Here is a 13623-nt window from a genome sequence, read left to right on the forward strand (position 1 = left end):
AGCTGTCCTGAAATAGTTTAGCAAGGTTTATCAGAGTCCTCAAAATATATACTAGCAGAGTAGGTTACCTTAATCTCAAGGCGATATCTCGGCACTGAGGTGGAGACGCTGTCCTGCTGATATACTCCGTCCTGAGTGCAGTCAGCTGTGTCTAGTAATGGGTGACAGCTGTCAGCCTGACAGCCTTCGTCGGCGGCAGCGCCCTCTGGTGCCTGGAGCCCGCACTCCAGGCAGGGCGCCCTCTGGTGGTGGTGGGCCAGCAGTACCTCCTCTTCAGCGGCCCACACAACATGTAGAGTAGGTATCTCAGTGGAGTAAGGCGTTGGGCTACCAATATGCAAACCAGGGTTTGATTCCCGATCAACACACTTCATCTGCATTGCCTCAGTCCACCCATCTATATATGAGTACTGGCCTTGATTAGGGAAGTAACCCACATCAGACTGCTGTCCAGTCCAGGGGGAGTTGTAGACTCTCATCCACTTCACATTGCAGAATCTGGGGATAAGGACCGCCAATGGGTCTCGGGGCATACATAGAACTACTACTACTACTTCTTGGTATAAAGTGATGCTGCAGTTGCTTTAAAATCAACTTTCCTGATTCCTTTTAAGTCTTTATCATACAGACCCAAATAAATACATTCTACTGCTGGTTCAAGGCCACCAAAAACTTTCTGAGGTATCAAGCAAAGCAACAGATAGCAAACATAGTAGGAGACTGGAACACAACTCCTCTGTAACAGCAGCAAGGTAAGACACAAACTCTCATAACCTGAAATAATAATAATAAAAAAATCTTAAATTCACTGTCAAATTGTCAGAGCTATTTAGCAGCACAATATAGTCGGTAATATTTACTTATTGTACATAAACATCAAACACACTACTTCATAAAATACATAGAGCTAAGCAGGCAAAGGTATGCAAGTATTTGCCATTTGTCAGTCTAGTTCATCATCCCCTCAAAAGAAAAGAAAAACTGCATACTAATTAAAATAACTACAACTAAAACTGGAACACATGGAGCAGCTCATTGAACATTCCTCTCTGTAATCCATAACCCTGATACAAAGTCAGCTACCAGAGGAATACCGGGTAAGATAGTTCAATTTCTTTGCATGACTCGAGAGGATAACATGCAGTATAAATGGGTAAGAACAGTAAACATCAATTTTAACTGTCATCTATTTGCTATTCTGTAGTAAGCTTCAAAAAAAATCTTTAGTTTTACTTCCAGCTTGGCTTGTGGCTTCTGGTAAATGCCATCAAATCCTTAGATGTTACAGACTTTTCAGAAAAGCTGCTATTCTTGCGATTGTTTTCACGTGGCGGTGGAGTGTCGCTACGTTGGGCACTCCGACTGGCAGCCTTCACACTTTGCACTCGTCGCTGGTTGGTTAGCTGCTCCTCATAAGTGTGAACTGTTGGGGATAATCTGTTCTGCTTCACAGGATTTTGTCGAGCCAGGGCCGATGGGGTCCGAGAGGGAGTGGACGGCGCAGATGGAGGGCCCGGCTCCTTTTTGTTACGGGAAGATGAAGCTACGGTGTTACGAGCAAAGCTGGGCACATTGGATGGGTTTTTGGTGCCAAATACGTTCAAACTACTAGTCTCAGATGAAGCCACGCCCTGTGCCTGAGCAAGAGCCCTCATGGTTGAGCGGCACATCTTCTCCTCAGGAGCAGCCTTGACAATATTCCGCAGGGGTTTGGCGCTCGGCTTATGAAAAGAACCCTTTCTTGGGGTGGAATCACGTGCCCATCTGGATGTGTTGTTGGTGAGGCTACTTATTCTCTGGGCTTTTGAGTCCTCCGGAGGGAGGCTGGAGTGTCGAGGAGGTCTGGTAGTCTTCTCACTCCTTCCTCTAGCTGGGGTACTCTGGTCACGGTATTGCCGACGTGACCCTCCACTGACACGTTCTAAAGGCTTTTCTGTGTGCTTGTTGCTACTGGTCCTACTTTGTCGGTGAATGGGCACAACCTTCCGCATGCTCTGGCTTTCGCTGCTGGTCAGGTTTCGAGTACGATGACCCACACTGCATTTGCTCCCTTTGATGGGCTTGTTCTTTGTAGTCACTGCTTTTTGACTACTTTTCTGTTCATCCTTTTCTGCTCCCTGTTTTCCTTCAGCGGTGTCACAGCTATCTGTCTCCCACTCTTTAGCATTTGATAAATTCACAAGTGCATCCACAGATCTTGGCACTGAAATGTCATTGGTTGAATTTGAAACCGACAGCTCATTGGGGGACGTGGATTCCAATTTAGAGGACAGAGAACATGGATCCCGTTGGCTTTCTTGAGCATCACTGAGGCCAGAAGTTATACAATGTCCTTCTCTCACTAGAGGAGAACTTTCAACTTCAGAATAATCCAAGATGACGGAGCAGTCTGTTTCCGTACATTCTCCAATAAAAAACACTGCCTTCTTATTGGATACGCAGGTATCTAGTGGGAGGGGTGTATCACAGGTTGTTGATGAAACTGTGCTGTTGTCCTCCTCTTCCTTCTCTAATTTCAGAGACATTTCAGTCTGTATGGGAAGATCAGCTTTCCCTTCCCATGCTGCCTTGGCATTTCCTCCACTTTCACCTTGAAAGGTGTCCAGATTCTCAGGAGGCAGCTGCTTCACACTTTCCAAATTACTTACCACAACATCCCCCTGGTTGATGTAGCGCATTTGAGTATTGTTATTGTTTGGACTAGGTAGGTCAAAGGCTTGAGGACCACGGACTAAAGTGTGCTTCTCCATGCTAACATGCATGTGTCCAGTTACTGTTTGGTTGGACAAATGGGCTGGATTCTGAAAGACACAAGAACGAGGCAGAACACTACCTTCTGAGACAGAGGAGTAAATATTGTCCTTGCATGCATCCTCATTAGCATTAAGCCCAGAGGAAGAAAACCTGGCAAGTGGGCTAATAGGTTCCGTTTCTGAATGTGGGGACTTCACTTTCACCTGTCTGTCAAATCCCAGCTCACGGTTGTCATCCTGGGATAAAATCCAAGGCATTGTTGCCCTCTGTAGAGGACGGCCTGACCGAGGTAGGCTGTTAAACTTTGAATAATCAGCAGGATACCCTGTGCCTCCAAATAACTCGAGGTGTCCTTGAAGTTCACAGTCCGCAATGGTGGTCATAGTGTGGCGGTGGCGGCGGGCACTGGCAGAGCGCCCTAGTGGGCTATGTGGACTCTGGGATCTTTGCTGGAAATAGTCCAGGAGTTCTTCCTTGGTGAGCATGTTCACATTAGTCTCACTGCTGCTTCTACCAAATCCACCAGTCTGGTCTGCACCTGACCAGGCAAACCGCTTTTCTTCCAACTCTCTGAGACGACGTTGTCTGGCAGCCTCCTTCAACTCACGGTCCATGTTGTCCTAAGAAGTCAGCAGAAACATTTAGACAGAGATATCAACAATCATAAATGACCAACATTCTAAAGAATTTCTTACCTTCAAATTTCATCATAAACTAACCTTGACCGCTTTCCTGAACTTGATACAGAAATCTTGAAATATGCGGAAGCATTCGTCCAGCTTAAAGGTGTCTTTGTCTTCACAGAAGAAATCGATGAGAGCATTGCCCTCTTTACGCAGATCCAGCCTGCGTTTCTTCAGATCCTGCAGTGTTTGTGCTGAACTCTGCAACAGACCATCAAACACACACGTGACTCCATAAGCCACTGACTTAGAAGAAGAGTGTTTGGTGGCCATTACATTCAGCAAAAAGAAGGACAGATGAGGACGAAGTTATTTGTTCCCCTATGAAATTTAATGTTTTCTTCAAAAATTCTCCCCAAGTGCTTTTTTAAACAAAACAAGGAATTTTCAACACAATTTCTAAACATCTTTTATTTTGGATGCTTACATTTTACTTTGCACACAGAAACAAAATTATTTCACAAAAACCAAAAACTACCACAGTCAAATTTATTGGTCCACCTGATGCTAATAGTCAATTGTGTGTCCATTTTGCTGGATAACAGCTTGCAGTCAAGTCTCAGACACGTCTCCTGAGGAATCCCAGCCCATTCTTCTTTGGCAAATTTCTCAACCTCTTTCAGATTTGATGGTCTTCTGTCATGGACCTTGGTCTTCAGTTCACCCCATAGACATTCCATGGGATTCAAGTCAGGACTTTGTGCAGGTCAGTCAATAACACTCAGTTTGGTCTGCTGGAGGTAGTTCTTCACCAGCAGAAGCGATGTATGTTTTGTATTGCTATCATGTTAGAAGACCCAGATCCAGCTTTGCTGCTGACTATTTGAGGTTTTCTTTCTTCACGATTCCTTCCACCTTGAGGAGATTCCCAGTTCCAGAAGCACTCAAGCATCCTGACAGCATAATGTTCCCACCACCATGTTTCACTATGGGAACAGAGTCCTTTGTGTTATACACCTCTTTTTTCTTTTTCCAAACATAAGCAACATCTCTACGGCCAAAGAGCTCTAGTTTTGTCTCACCTGACTAAAGGACACACTTCTAGTATGCATAATCATTTCACTAAGTGATTCATTAGTGTCTTGGCAGTTGTTCTGGGGTCTTCAGACGCATTTCTCACTAGTTTTCTTTCCAGAGTCTTTGAAATGTTACACTTCCTACCTCTGCCAGGCTTCTTTTGTACTGTGTGGCTCTCTTTGAATTTCTTGGTGATAATTCACTCCAGTTCTTGACACTTGGAAACGCTGTGATGACTTTATATATCCTTCTCCTGCTCTATGAGTGTCAACAATTCTTTTTCTCAAGTTTAAACTTATTTCTTTTGATGCTTTCTCAAGTGACAGGTCATCCCCTTGCTGATGTTTTTATACAGTTTGTACGAGGTCTGTTAGAAAAGTATCCGACCTTTTTATTTTTTTCAAAAACATGATGGATTTGAATCACATGTGCTTGCATGAGCAAACCTTGAACCTTCGTGCGCATGCGTGAGTTTTTTCACGCCTGTCAATTGCGTCATTTGCTTGTAAGCAGCCTTTGTGTGAGGATGGGTGGAGTCTCTCGTCATTTTTTCTTTGCAAGGAAAATGGAGTAACGACTGGAGCAGCGCGACTGCATCAAATTTTGCCAGAAACTGGGCGACAGCCAGGTGGAAACCATTCAGATGATTCAGACGGCTTTCGGTGACGATCCTATGGGCATCACACAGATTAAGGAGCAGTACAACCGGTTTAAAGGCGTTCGCACAACGGTGGAGAGCGAGCCACGCTCCGGTCGGCCATCAAAATGCTGAAATGACCAGATCATTGAACACTGTGGTGATGTGGGACCGCTGTGTGACTGTCCGAGAAATTGCAGAAGAGGTGGACATCAGCACTTTTTCGGCACAATCCACTGTGACAGGAGATTTGGCCATGAAAAGAGTTGCAGCAAAATTCATGCCGATGGCTTCGGCACGAAGCTGCTGATGGAGCAAAAGCGCCACCATGTTGAATTCTCACAGGACATGCTGGACTCCAAAAAATGATGCCCACCTCTTCCACCATTCGGAAGATTCAGACGGCTTTCTGTGGCTTTTCAGTCATGTGACTATCCGAGAAATTGTGGAAGAGGTGGGCATGTCACAGCATGTCCTGTGAGGCTTCAACACGGAGGCGCTTTTTCTCCGCCATCAGCTTTGTGCCGAAGCCATCGGCACGAATTTCGCTGCAACTCTTTTCATGGCAAAATCTTCTGTCACAGTGGAATGTGCCGAAAAAGTGCTGATGTCCACCTCTTCCGCAATTTCTCGGATAGTCACACGACAGTCCCGCATTACCACAGCGTTCATTTTGGAAATGATCTGGTCATTTCAGCGTGTTGATGGCCGACCGGAACGTGGCTCACTCTTCACCGTTGTGCGAACTTCTTTAAACTGGTTGTACCACTCCTTAAGCTGTGTGATGTCGATAGGATCGTCATCGAAAGCCGTCTGAATCATCCGAATGGTTTCCACCTGGCTGTCGCCCAGTTTCTGGCAAAATTTGATGCAGTCGCGCTGCTCCAGTTGTTCCGCCATTTTCCTTGCAAAGAAAAAAAACGACAAAAGACTCCACCCATCCTCACACAAAGGCTGCTTACAAGCAAATGATGCAATTGACAGGCATGAAAAAAACTCACGCATGTGCACGAAGGTTCAAGTTTGGCTCATGTAAGCACACGTGATTCAAATCCATCAGGTTTTTGAAAAAATAAAAAGGTCGGATACTTTTCTAACAGACCTCGTACACTGGAAGAAACCCTGAGTTTTTACTTGATTTTACAAGAGTGGGTGCAACATTCTCTAGACCACGGGTTATCTACCCTGCCATGGGAGATCGTGCAGATGTTTTCCATGTCTACTGGATCACCAGTTTGAGATATAATACACTTTATTGCCACCATAGGGAACTTTTCTTGGAGTCAGATGCTGAAGACATAGTTGTTTCTAGTAATATAGTGCTTTTTTTTTAAACACTAACAAATCAAAATATTGCACATATTATACATACTGCGCATATTACACAACACATCATAACAATTGCACAACCTCTGTAAAACTCAAGAGATGGAAAAATTATTAGCAATAATTTCAGTCACTCAATTGTGCATTGCGTTGCATTGTGATGTTTGCGTTTTGATTATGTCAACATGCTTTTACAAACTAAGCTGCTGCTGCTGTATGATCAGCAGATTACATATATGCATTAAACAGCTGGGTACCAAATAAAGCGTAATCTGAATGTTGAGAATATGATCACTGCTATCCCACCTGCAGAAAGGGCTCCAGCTGATGCAGAAGGTCCTGGTCTCCTTGAACTTTCTCCTCAAGAGATTTTATCCGAACATACAAGGAAGAGAACTCCATCTCAATATTCTCCACTGAGATTCTGCATGAGAAGAATGAAACACAAAAACACTGTATGCATACACAAAACTGTGCAAAAGATTTAAACACTTCATTACTGTGTCAGTAAACAATCATTTAAAAAATAAAACCAAAGTAAAAGTACCAAAAATCAAGTAACTGAGTAATTATTAAACAATGTAGCATAATAACAGGATCGTACGGTGCAAAAATATATTTTTATCTACATCTTAGTTACATATGTAGCGCAGGTGACTGAGCAGATAAGAAGCTGACCTGTCAATATACATAGCTGGGTTTGAATCCCGCTTCGTTCCACGTCTTTGTCCATGCACAGCATGGTTTTTAGTAATTATTTAGTAATGGTGTTTATGCTTGTTAATGCTGTAATTTAGCATTAACTAACAGTGACATAAGAGTATAATGGTGTTCAGTAATCATTTATTATGGTGTTAATGCAGTAATAAGTACGTATTAAACTGTGAATTAAGGGTATACTGCTACTGGATCTGTCAAGATTTGTCATAAAAATAATTTTCTTTGGTACCACTATAATTTAATTCCTTAGCATTTAGATAAGGAATTCATAATATGATATTGCCAAATTGATCAGAATTCATGCTCTCTTTTTCAACCCCTGAGCGGGAGAAATTCAAGGGACGAGATGCTATGACCAACATTTGGTAAATTTGGAAGTAATTTACAAGAAATATTATGGATGTTATGTTAAGATGGATCACAGGTAATCTCAAAACCTCACACATGCGCTTCCTCCCGTGGTTAGTCTGCATGATGGCAATGAAGGAAAAGACAATATTCACTATGGAATTTCCTCTCAGATAAATATGTCCTCTTCATTACAATGAGCTATAATTTTTCAACATGTTACAAATATAAACCTACACTATAATGCTTGGATTTGGTAGATACTATATTTTCTCAGTTTTGTGAAATTTGAAAGGCCCTATAGTTTTAACAATTAATCAATACAATGTTCATTTTTAATAAAAAACAGAGATGACATAAAATATCACTCTTCCTATCCTCTTTACCTGGCTGCACTTTGGACATCCTGAAGTTTCTCTGGAAACTTGAGCAACTTCTCATCTTTTTTCTTTGCCTCCTGTGAGGAGAGACGTGTCACACAATTTGCAGTCAAATTTATGGTTCTGTATATACGAAGATGCTTCAATTTCATCAATGCTTTGTGATGAAATAACTGCTTCGTCAGCTGCATGTGATCTTCTGCTGCCAGTGTCTGCTGTCCATGTGCACTCCTTTAAAGCTACAGTGTGTCAGATTTAGTGTCACCTAGTGGTGAAGGTGTACATTGCATTACGCTGTTGTCGGTCACATTTCAGTTTCCCTTCAGGTTCTGATAAAATAACAAAAAAAGATCCTCCATTTCATAAAAATGAGCATGTTCAAACTTTTTAGCCTGCACTAGCAACCAGCAGGCAATGTAAAGGGGAGCAAACACCGGTTTCTCTTTGTGTTCTTTTTTTCCCCTCAGAGTTCTTGCCTCATTACAAAATGCAAAGGGTGGAGTGGGTATGTACCTTTTAGGCTACCATATTGATATAGTGTTGCAGCATGGCGGCCTCCTTGAGGGGGCCCAATACCATCTCAATATGAAGGTCTCTTTCTAAGCTTATGAAAAGACATCAATTCTTAGTTGCAGGTAATTATACATGAATGAACACTGCTATGAATTTTAGGTTCCATTTCTGGTAAGAAACAACCTTAAATCCTACACTCTGTAGCTTTACACGGGATTATGACAATTTGGGTTTATTTAATGAAATGGTCTAAAGATCTCAAATCTGATTTTCTTTTGCCACACTTGAAGAAAATCAAACAATACTATCAGTCATTATAATTTGTTCTTCCAACAATAGCCATGCAGAAAAGGACGACTGACATTTTAAATGCAGTTTCTGCTGAGGTGCAAACTGCACTCCATACAATTTCTTAACGTGCTTTAAAAAAGACTGCCTTTAATTATGCAAGTATATAATATGGTACCGTTGATGCTTGTGCTCACCATGGCGACAAAGTGCAGAAGGTTCATGCCTGGCTTGTTGGCCTTGGTGTCAGCCAGTGAGAGTAGAGATGACAGCTTAAATCCCACAGCATTACCTGCGTAACCTCCCTGAGAGTCACATACAGATGAACAGTGTCACAGAAATATAGTGAGATATTAGAGAAAAAGCGATGAGTCAAAGGTTGGACTTATAGACTCACAGCATTCATGATGTTTCCGGCCTGAAGCACCAGATGCAGGATTGCATGTAGTTCCTCACAGCTCATCAGCTCTAAAGGGAGGGATTATGTTAAACTCAGAGAAGCCACACTAGAAATAAACCATCCACTTCCACTGACCACCAGCAATCATGCAGGACAATATAGGATGTTTTTAACCCTCAGAAATCCAGAAATATTTTAAAAAAACAACAACAAAACATTGATGTGGACTCGCCAGTAAGGCTGCGGACCCATGGGGGTTAAAGAAAAATCCAGGTAACTGCAGAGTGAAAGGTAAACCACCATTTTCAGATCAGACTTTAAGGTTTATCATGAATACATGAAACAGTGAATGGTTAATTGCCCTTTTACATTGCAGATTTAATAAAGCCTTATGTACCTTCCTGGTCACCTCATTCTCAAAATGCAGGTCAGTTTTATATCTCAAAGGGTCATTTCTGTGGAATAACCTGTCTACTAAAATATCAATCAAATACAGACTTTGAAGAAGCATCCACTTGTTTTTTTGTTTTTTTATTTAAACAGCCTTATTCACATTAAAACACTATTATCTATCAAGCTCCCAAGTAACTTAAAACTACGTTTCTGAACCTTCAAACTGCATTGGCATGTTGTTTCATTTTATGATTACAGCATACTTTATATTGCTGGTGATCCTGTTAACTTCAAATACAGAATAGTTAGCATTCATCACATCTGCAGTTAACCAAAACACTTGAGCTAACTTCTTACATGAAGACAAACTGGTATTTTAGGAAAAATACAACTAATCGGCTGCAATTCTTCAGATGTTCTAAACCACTAACATACTGACTATTAAAAGAACAGATTGTCAGTGTTATTTTGTTAATACTTTTATTGCACAATAGATTTTTAAGTCATGTCTTGGTAAAACAGCTGTATGTTCATTCCTTCTTACGAGTACCTGTAAAATTATGTTTAAGATAGATTTAACATCGCGTCATTATCGTTCAGATGACGTGCGCTGTGATGCGGTGCGCTGACGCAATCACTCACACTCTGTTTTTTAATTGTGCAATGTTCACGTGAAGTTCACATAATTAATGCGTGACAGAGATTTTGAACATTTCAAAATTTTCTTTGCACACTTGCATGAAGCCACGCCCAGTTTACAATGGTTTGCAACGGGTTTACAATGAGTTTACTATCTTGCACGGCAGATTGCATAGCAGTGCGCGGATCAAATTCATGCAAGTATGCAGGCACCTTAAGTTAACCAAGAACTGAGGTTAAGTTAGGTGTCAAAGTTTACACTTGTGATGATAAATGCAGCAGTCATCAATCACCTCTTGAGCAGCAAAGAAATACAGTCTAACAGAGTGTAATGTCAGAAGATGATAAACCCTAACAGGTTATCTTATAAATGGTAAGAAAACCTTTGCTCCTAAAAGTAGAACTGTGTCACTATGTGGCTGAAAATGAAATGAGGGGCTGCCCATAACAGTTTTTATGAGACTTATTTTCAAATGAAGTCATTTTCTTTATTTAAAAAATAACAAACAAACAAACAAAAAAACAAGAAATGGTTGTCAGAGTGACAAGCCCTTTGTCACCGGTTCTGTTCATTATTTTTATGGACAGAATTTCTAGGCGCAGCCAGGGTGTAGAGGGGGTCTGGTTTGGGAACCACAGATTCTCGTCTCTGCTGTTTGCGGACGATGTGGTTCTGTTGGCTTTGTCAAATCAGGACCTTCAGCGTGCACTGGGGCGGTTTGCAGCCGAGTGTGAAGCGTCCGGATGAAAATCAGCACCTCCAAATCCGAGGCCATGGTTCTCGACCGGAAAAAGGTGCTTTGCCCTCTTCAGGTCGGTGGAGTGTCCTTGCCTCAAGTGAAGGAGTTTAAGTATCTTGGGGTCTTGTTCACGAGTGAGGGACGGATGGAGCGTGAGATCGATAGACGGATCGGTGCAGCATCTGCAGTGATGCGGTCGCTGTATCGGACCATCGTGATGAAGAGAGAGCTGAGTAGGGGGGCAAAGCTCTTGATTTACCGATCGATCTACGTTCCGATCCTCACCTATGGTCATGAGATTTGGCTCATGACCGAAAAAACGAGATCGTGAGTATAAGCGGTTGAGATGAGTTTCCTCCGCAGGGTGGCTGGGTGCTCCCTTAGAGATAGGGTGAGGAGCTTGGTCACTCGGGAGAAGCCGCTGCTCCTCCACGTCCAAAGGAGTCAGTTGAGGTCGCTCGGGCATCTTTTCCGGATGCCCCCTGGACGCCTCGATGGAGAGGTGTTCCGGGCACGTCCCATTGGGAGGAGGCCCCAGGGAAGACCCAGGACACACTGGAGGGACTACATCTCTCGGCTGGCTTGGGAACACCTTGGGGTTCCCCCGGAGGAGCTGGGGGAGGTGTGTGTGGATCGGGAGGTCTGGGCGGCTTTGCTTGAGCTGCTGCTCCCACGACCCGACTCCAGATAAAGCGGAAGAAAATGGATGGATGGTTGTCAGTCTTTTTCCAAAAATTTTGAGAAAAGGGGCCGTCTTATATTTGGAACAAAATGGTAAAAGAAGTTGTTCACTCACTTTGTAAAGCACTGAACTCATTTCATGTAGACAAAAAGGTGGGAAAAAAAACAAAACAAACCCATTTCCTTAGTCACTTCAAAGAAATTTACTCATAACTTTCTTGTGAATCATTATTTTAAAAGTCATCTTTTTATTAGAACTGTAAAGAACTGAAATAAATAAGAAAACTGTTGTCTTTGCTGTTCCCTCTGTTCCTATGTGTCTGTATCTGTGGTGACACATTCCTAGTGTTTGTTCACCACTGCTGATGGCTCAAATATCTGGGACACCTGAGTGCACATGACAGTTGTGGCGCTGACATCATTATTACCTTTAGTGGCAACCCGAATGACATCGATCTCATGGCTCATCATAGCACAAGAAGGGAAGAACTCTTCGTGGAGGACCATGGCCTCAATGCGCAACTCGAACCTGTTGGAGAGCAGCACAGCAGAGATGATGGTTAAAAGGTCACTGTCTTCTTGAAATGACGATGCCGCCTGAGAGCGCTGCGCGACGTCTCGCACCGTGAAAGTCCTTAAAGCGACAGAATCACCTCAAAATCTCTCATCAGCCGTTAAAATTTTCACTGAAATCCAGCTTAATTTTTCGAACCATGTCCACTTCGATGGTCTCACAGGTTTAGAAAAAATTTTGATCTAACAACGCGCCAGTCTCTCAGCAACTTCTCAGACAAAGGAATTCCGATGAGGGGCTGGACGACTCCTCCCACAAGGAGTGCTCACAGGCGAATGACGTCACCGACAGGCGTGGAAAAACTCACGCACGCGCACGAGGGTTCAAGCATGTCTGACGTAAAAACATATGAATGAAATCCATATAGTTTTTGAAAAAATAAAAAGGACCGTAACTTTATTGACAGCCCTCGTATATATATATATATATATATACAGTATATATATATATACACATATATATATATATATATACACATATATATATACACACATATATATATACACATATATATATATATATACACACATATACATATATATATATATATATATATATACACATATATATATATACATATATATATATATATATATATACACATATATATATATACATATATATATATATATATATATATACATGTATATATATATATATATATATATATATATATATATATACACATGTATATATATATATACACATATATACACATATATTACTCAACAAAAATAAAACGCAACACTTTTGGTTTTGCTCCCATTTTGTATGAGATGAACTCAAAGATCTAAAACTTTTTCCACATACACAATATCACCATTTCCCTCAAATAGTTTTCACAAACCAGTCTAAATCTGTGATAGTGAGCACTTCTCCTTTGCTGAGATAATCCATCCCACCTCACAGGTGTGCCGTACCAAAATGCTGATTAGACACCATGATTAGTGCACAGGTGTGCCTTAGACTGCCCACAATAAAAGGCCACTCTGAAAGGTGCAGTTTTGTTTTATTGGGGGGGGATACCAGTCAGTATCTGGTGTGACCACCATTTGCCTCATGCAGTGCAACACATCTCCTTCGCATCATCCGTGAAGAGAACACCTCGCCAACGTGCCAAACGGCAGCGAATGTGAGCATTTGCCCACTCAAATCGGTTACGACGACGAACTGAAGTCAGGTTGAGACCCCGATGAGGACGACGAGCATGCAGATGAGCTTCCCTGAGACGGTTTCTGACAGTTTGTGCAGAAATTCTTTGGTTATGCAAACCGATTGTTTCAGCAGCTGTCCGAGTGGCTGGTCTCAGACGATCTGGAGGTGAACATGCTGGATGTGGAGGTCCTGGGCTGGTGTGGTTACACGTGGTCGCGGTTGTGAGGCTGGTTGGATGTAGTGCCAAATTCTCTGAAACGCCTTTGGAGACGGCTTATGGTAGAGAAATGAACATTCAATACATGAGCAACAGCTCTGGTTGACATTCCTGCTGTCAGCATGCCAATTGCACGCTCCCTCAAATCTTGCGACATC

The 13623-nt window shown here is 42.2% G+C and overlaps 1 protein-coding gene across 1 annotated transcript in view; it reads right to left on the bottom strand.

The window, feature by feature from the left end:
* Nucleotides 1-570: 570 nt before the first annotated feature.
* The window catches only part of fhdc1 (FH2 domain containing 1), a 30188-nt gene continuing 17135 nt past the window's right edge, over nt 571-13623 (bottom strand). The window contains exons 6-12 of the mRNA XM_034187769.1: nt 11948-12048; nt 9064-9134; nt 8864-8971; nt 7872-7942; nt 6724-6841; nt 3474-3638; nt 571-3374 (exon numbers count right to left, since the gene is read on the bottom strand). Of these exons, the coding sequence (XP_034043660.1) occupies nt 1230-3374; nt 3474-3638; nt 6724-6841; nt 7872-7942; nt 8864-8971; nt 9064-9134; nt 11948-12048 (2779 nt within the window). The 3' untranslated portion in view covers nt 571-1229. The remainder of the gene's footprint in view (nt 3375-3473; nt 3639-6723; nt 6842-7871; nt 7943-8863; nt 8972-9063; nt 9135-11947; nt 12049-13623) is intronic.

The sequence above is a fragment of the Thalassophryne amazonica genome, chromosome 15 (genome assembly GCF_902500255.1).
Source record: "Thalassophryne amazonica chromosome 15, fThaAma1.1, whole genome shotgun sequence".
Taxonomy (NCBI): domain Eukaryota; kingdom Metazoa; phylum Chordata; class Actinopteri; order Batrachoidiformes; family Batrachoididae; genus Thalassophryne; species Thalassophryne amazonica.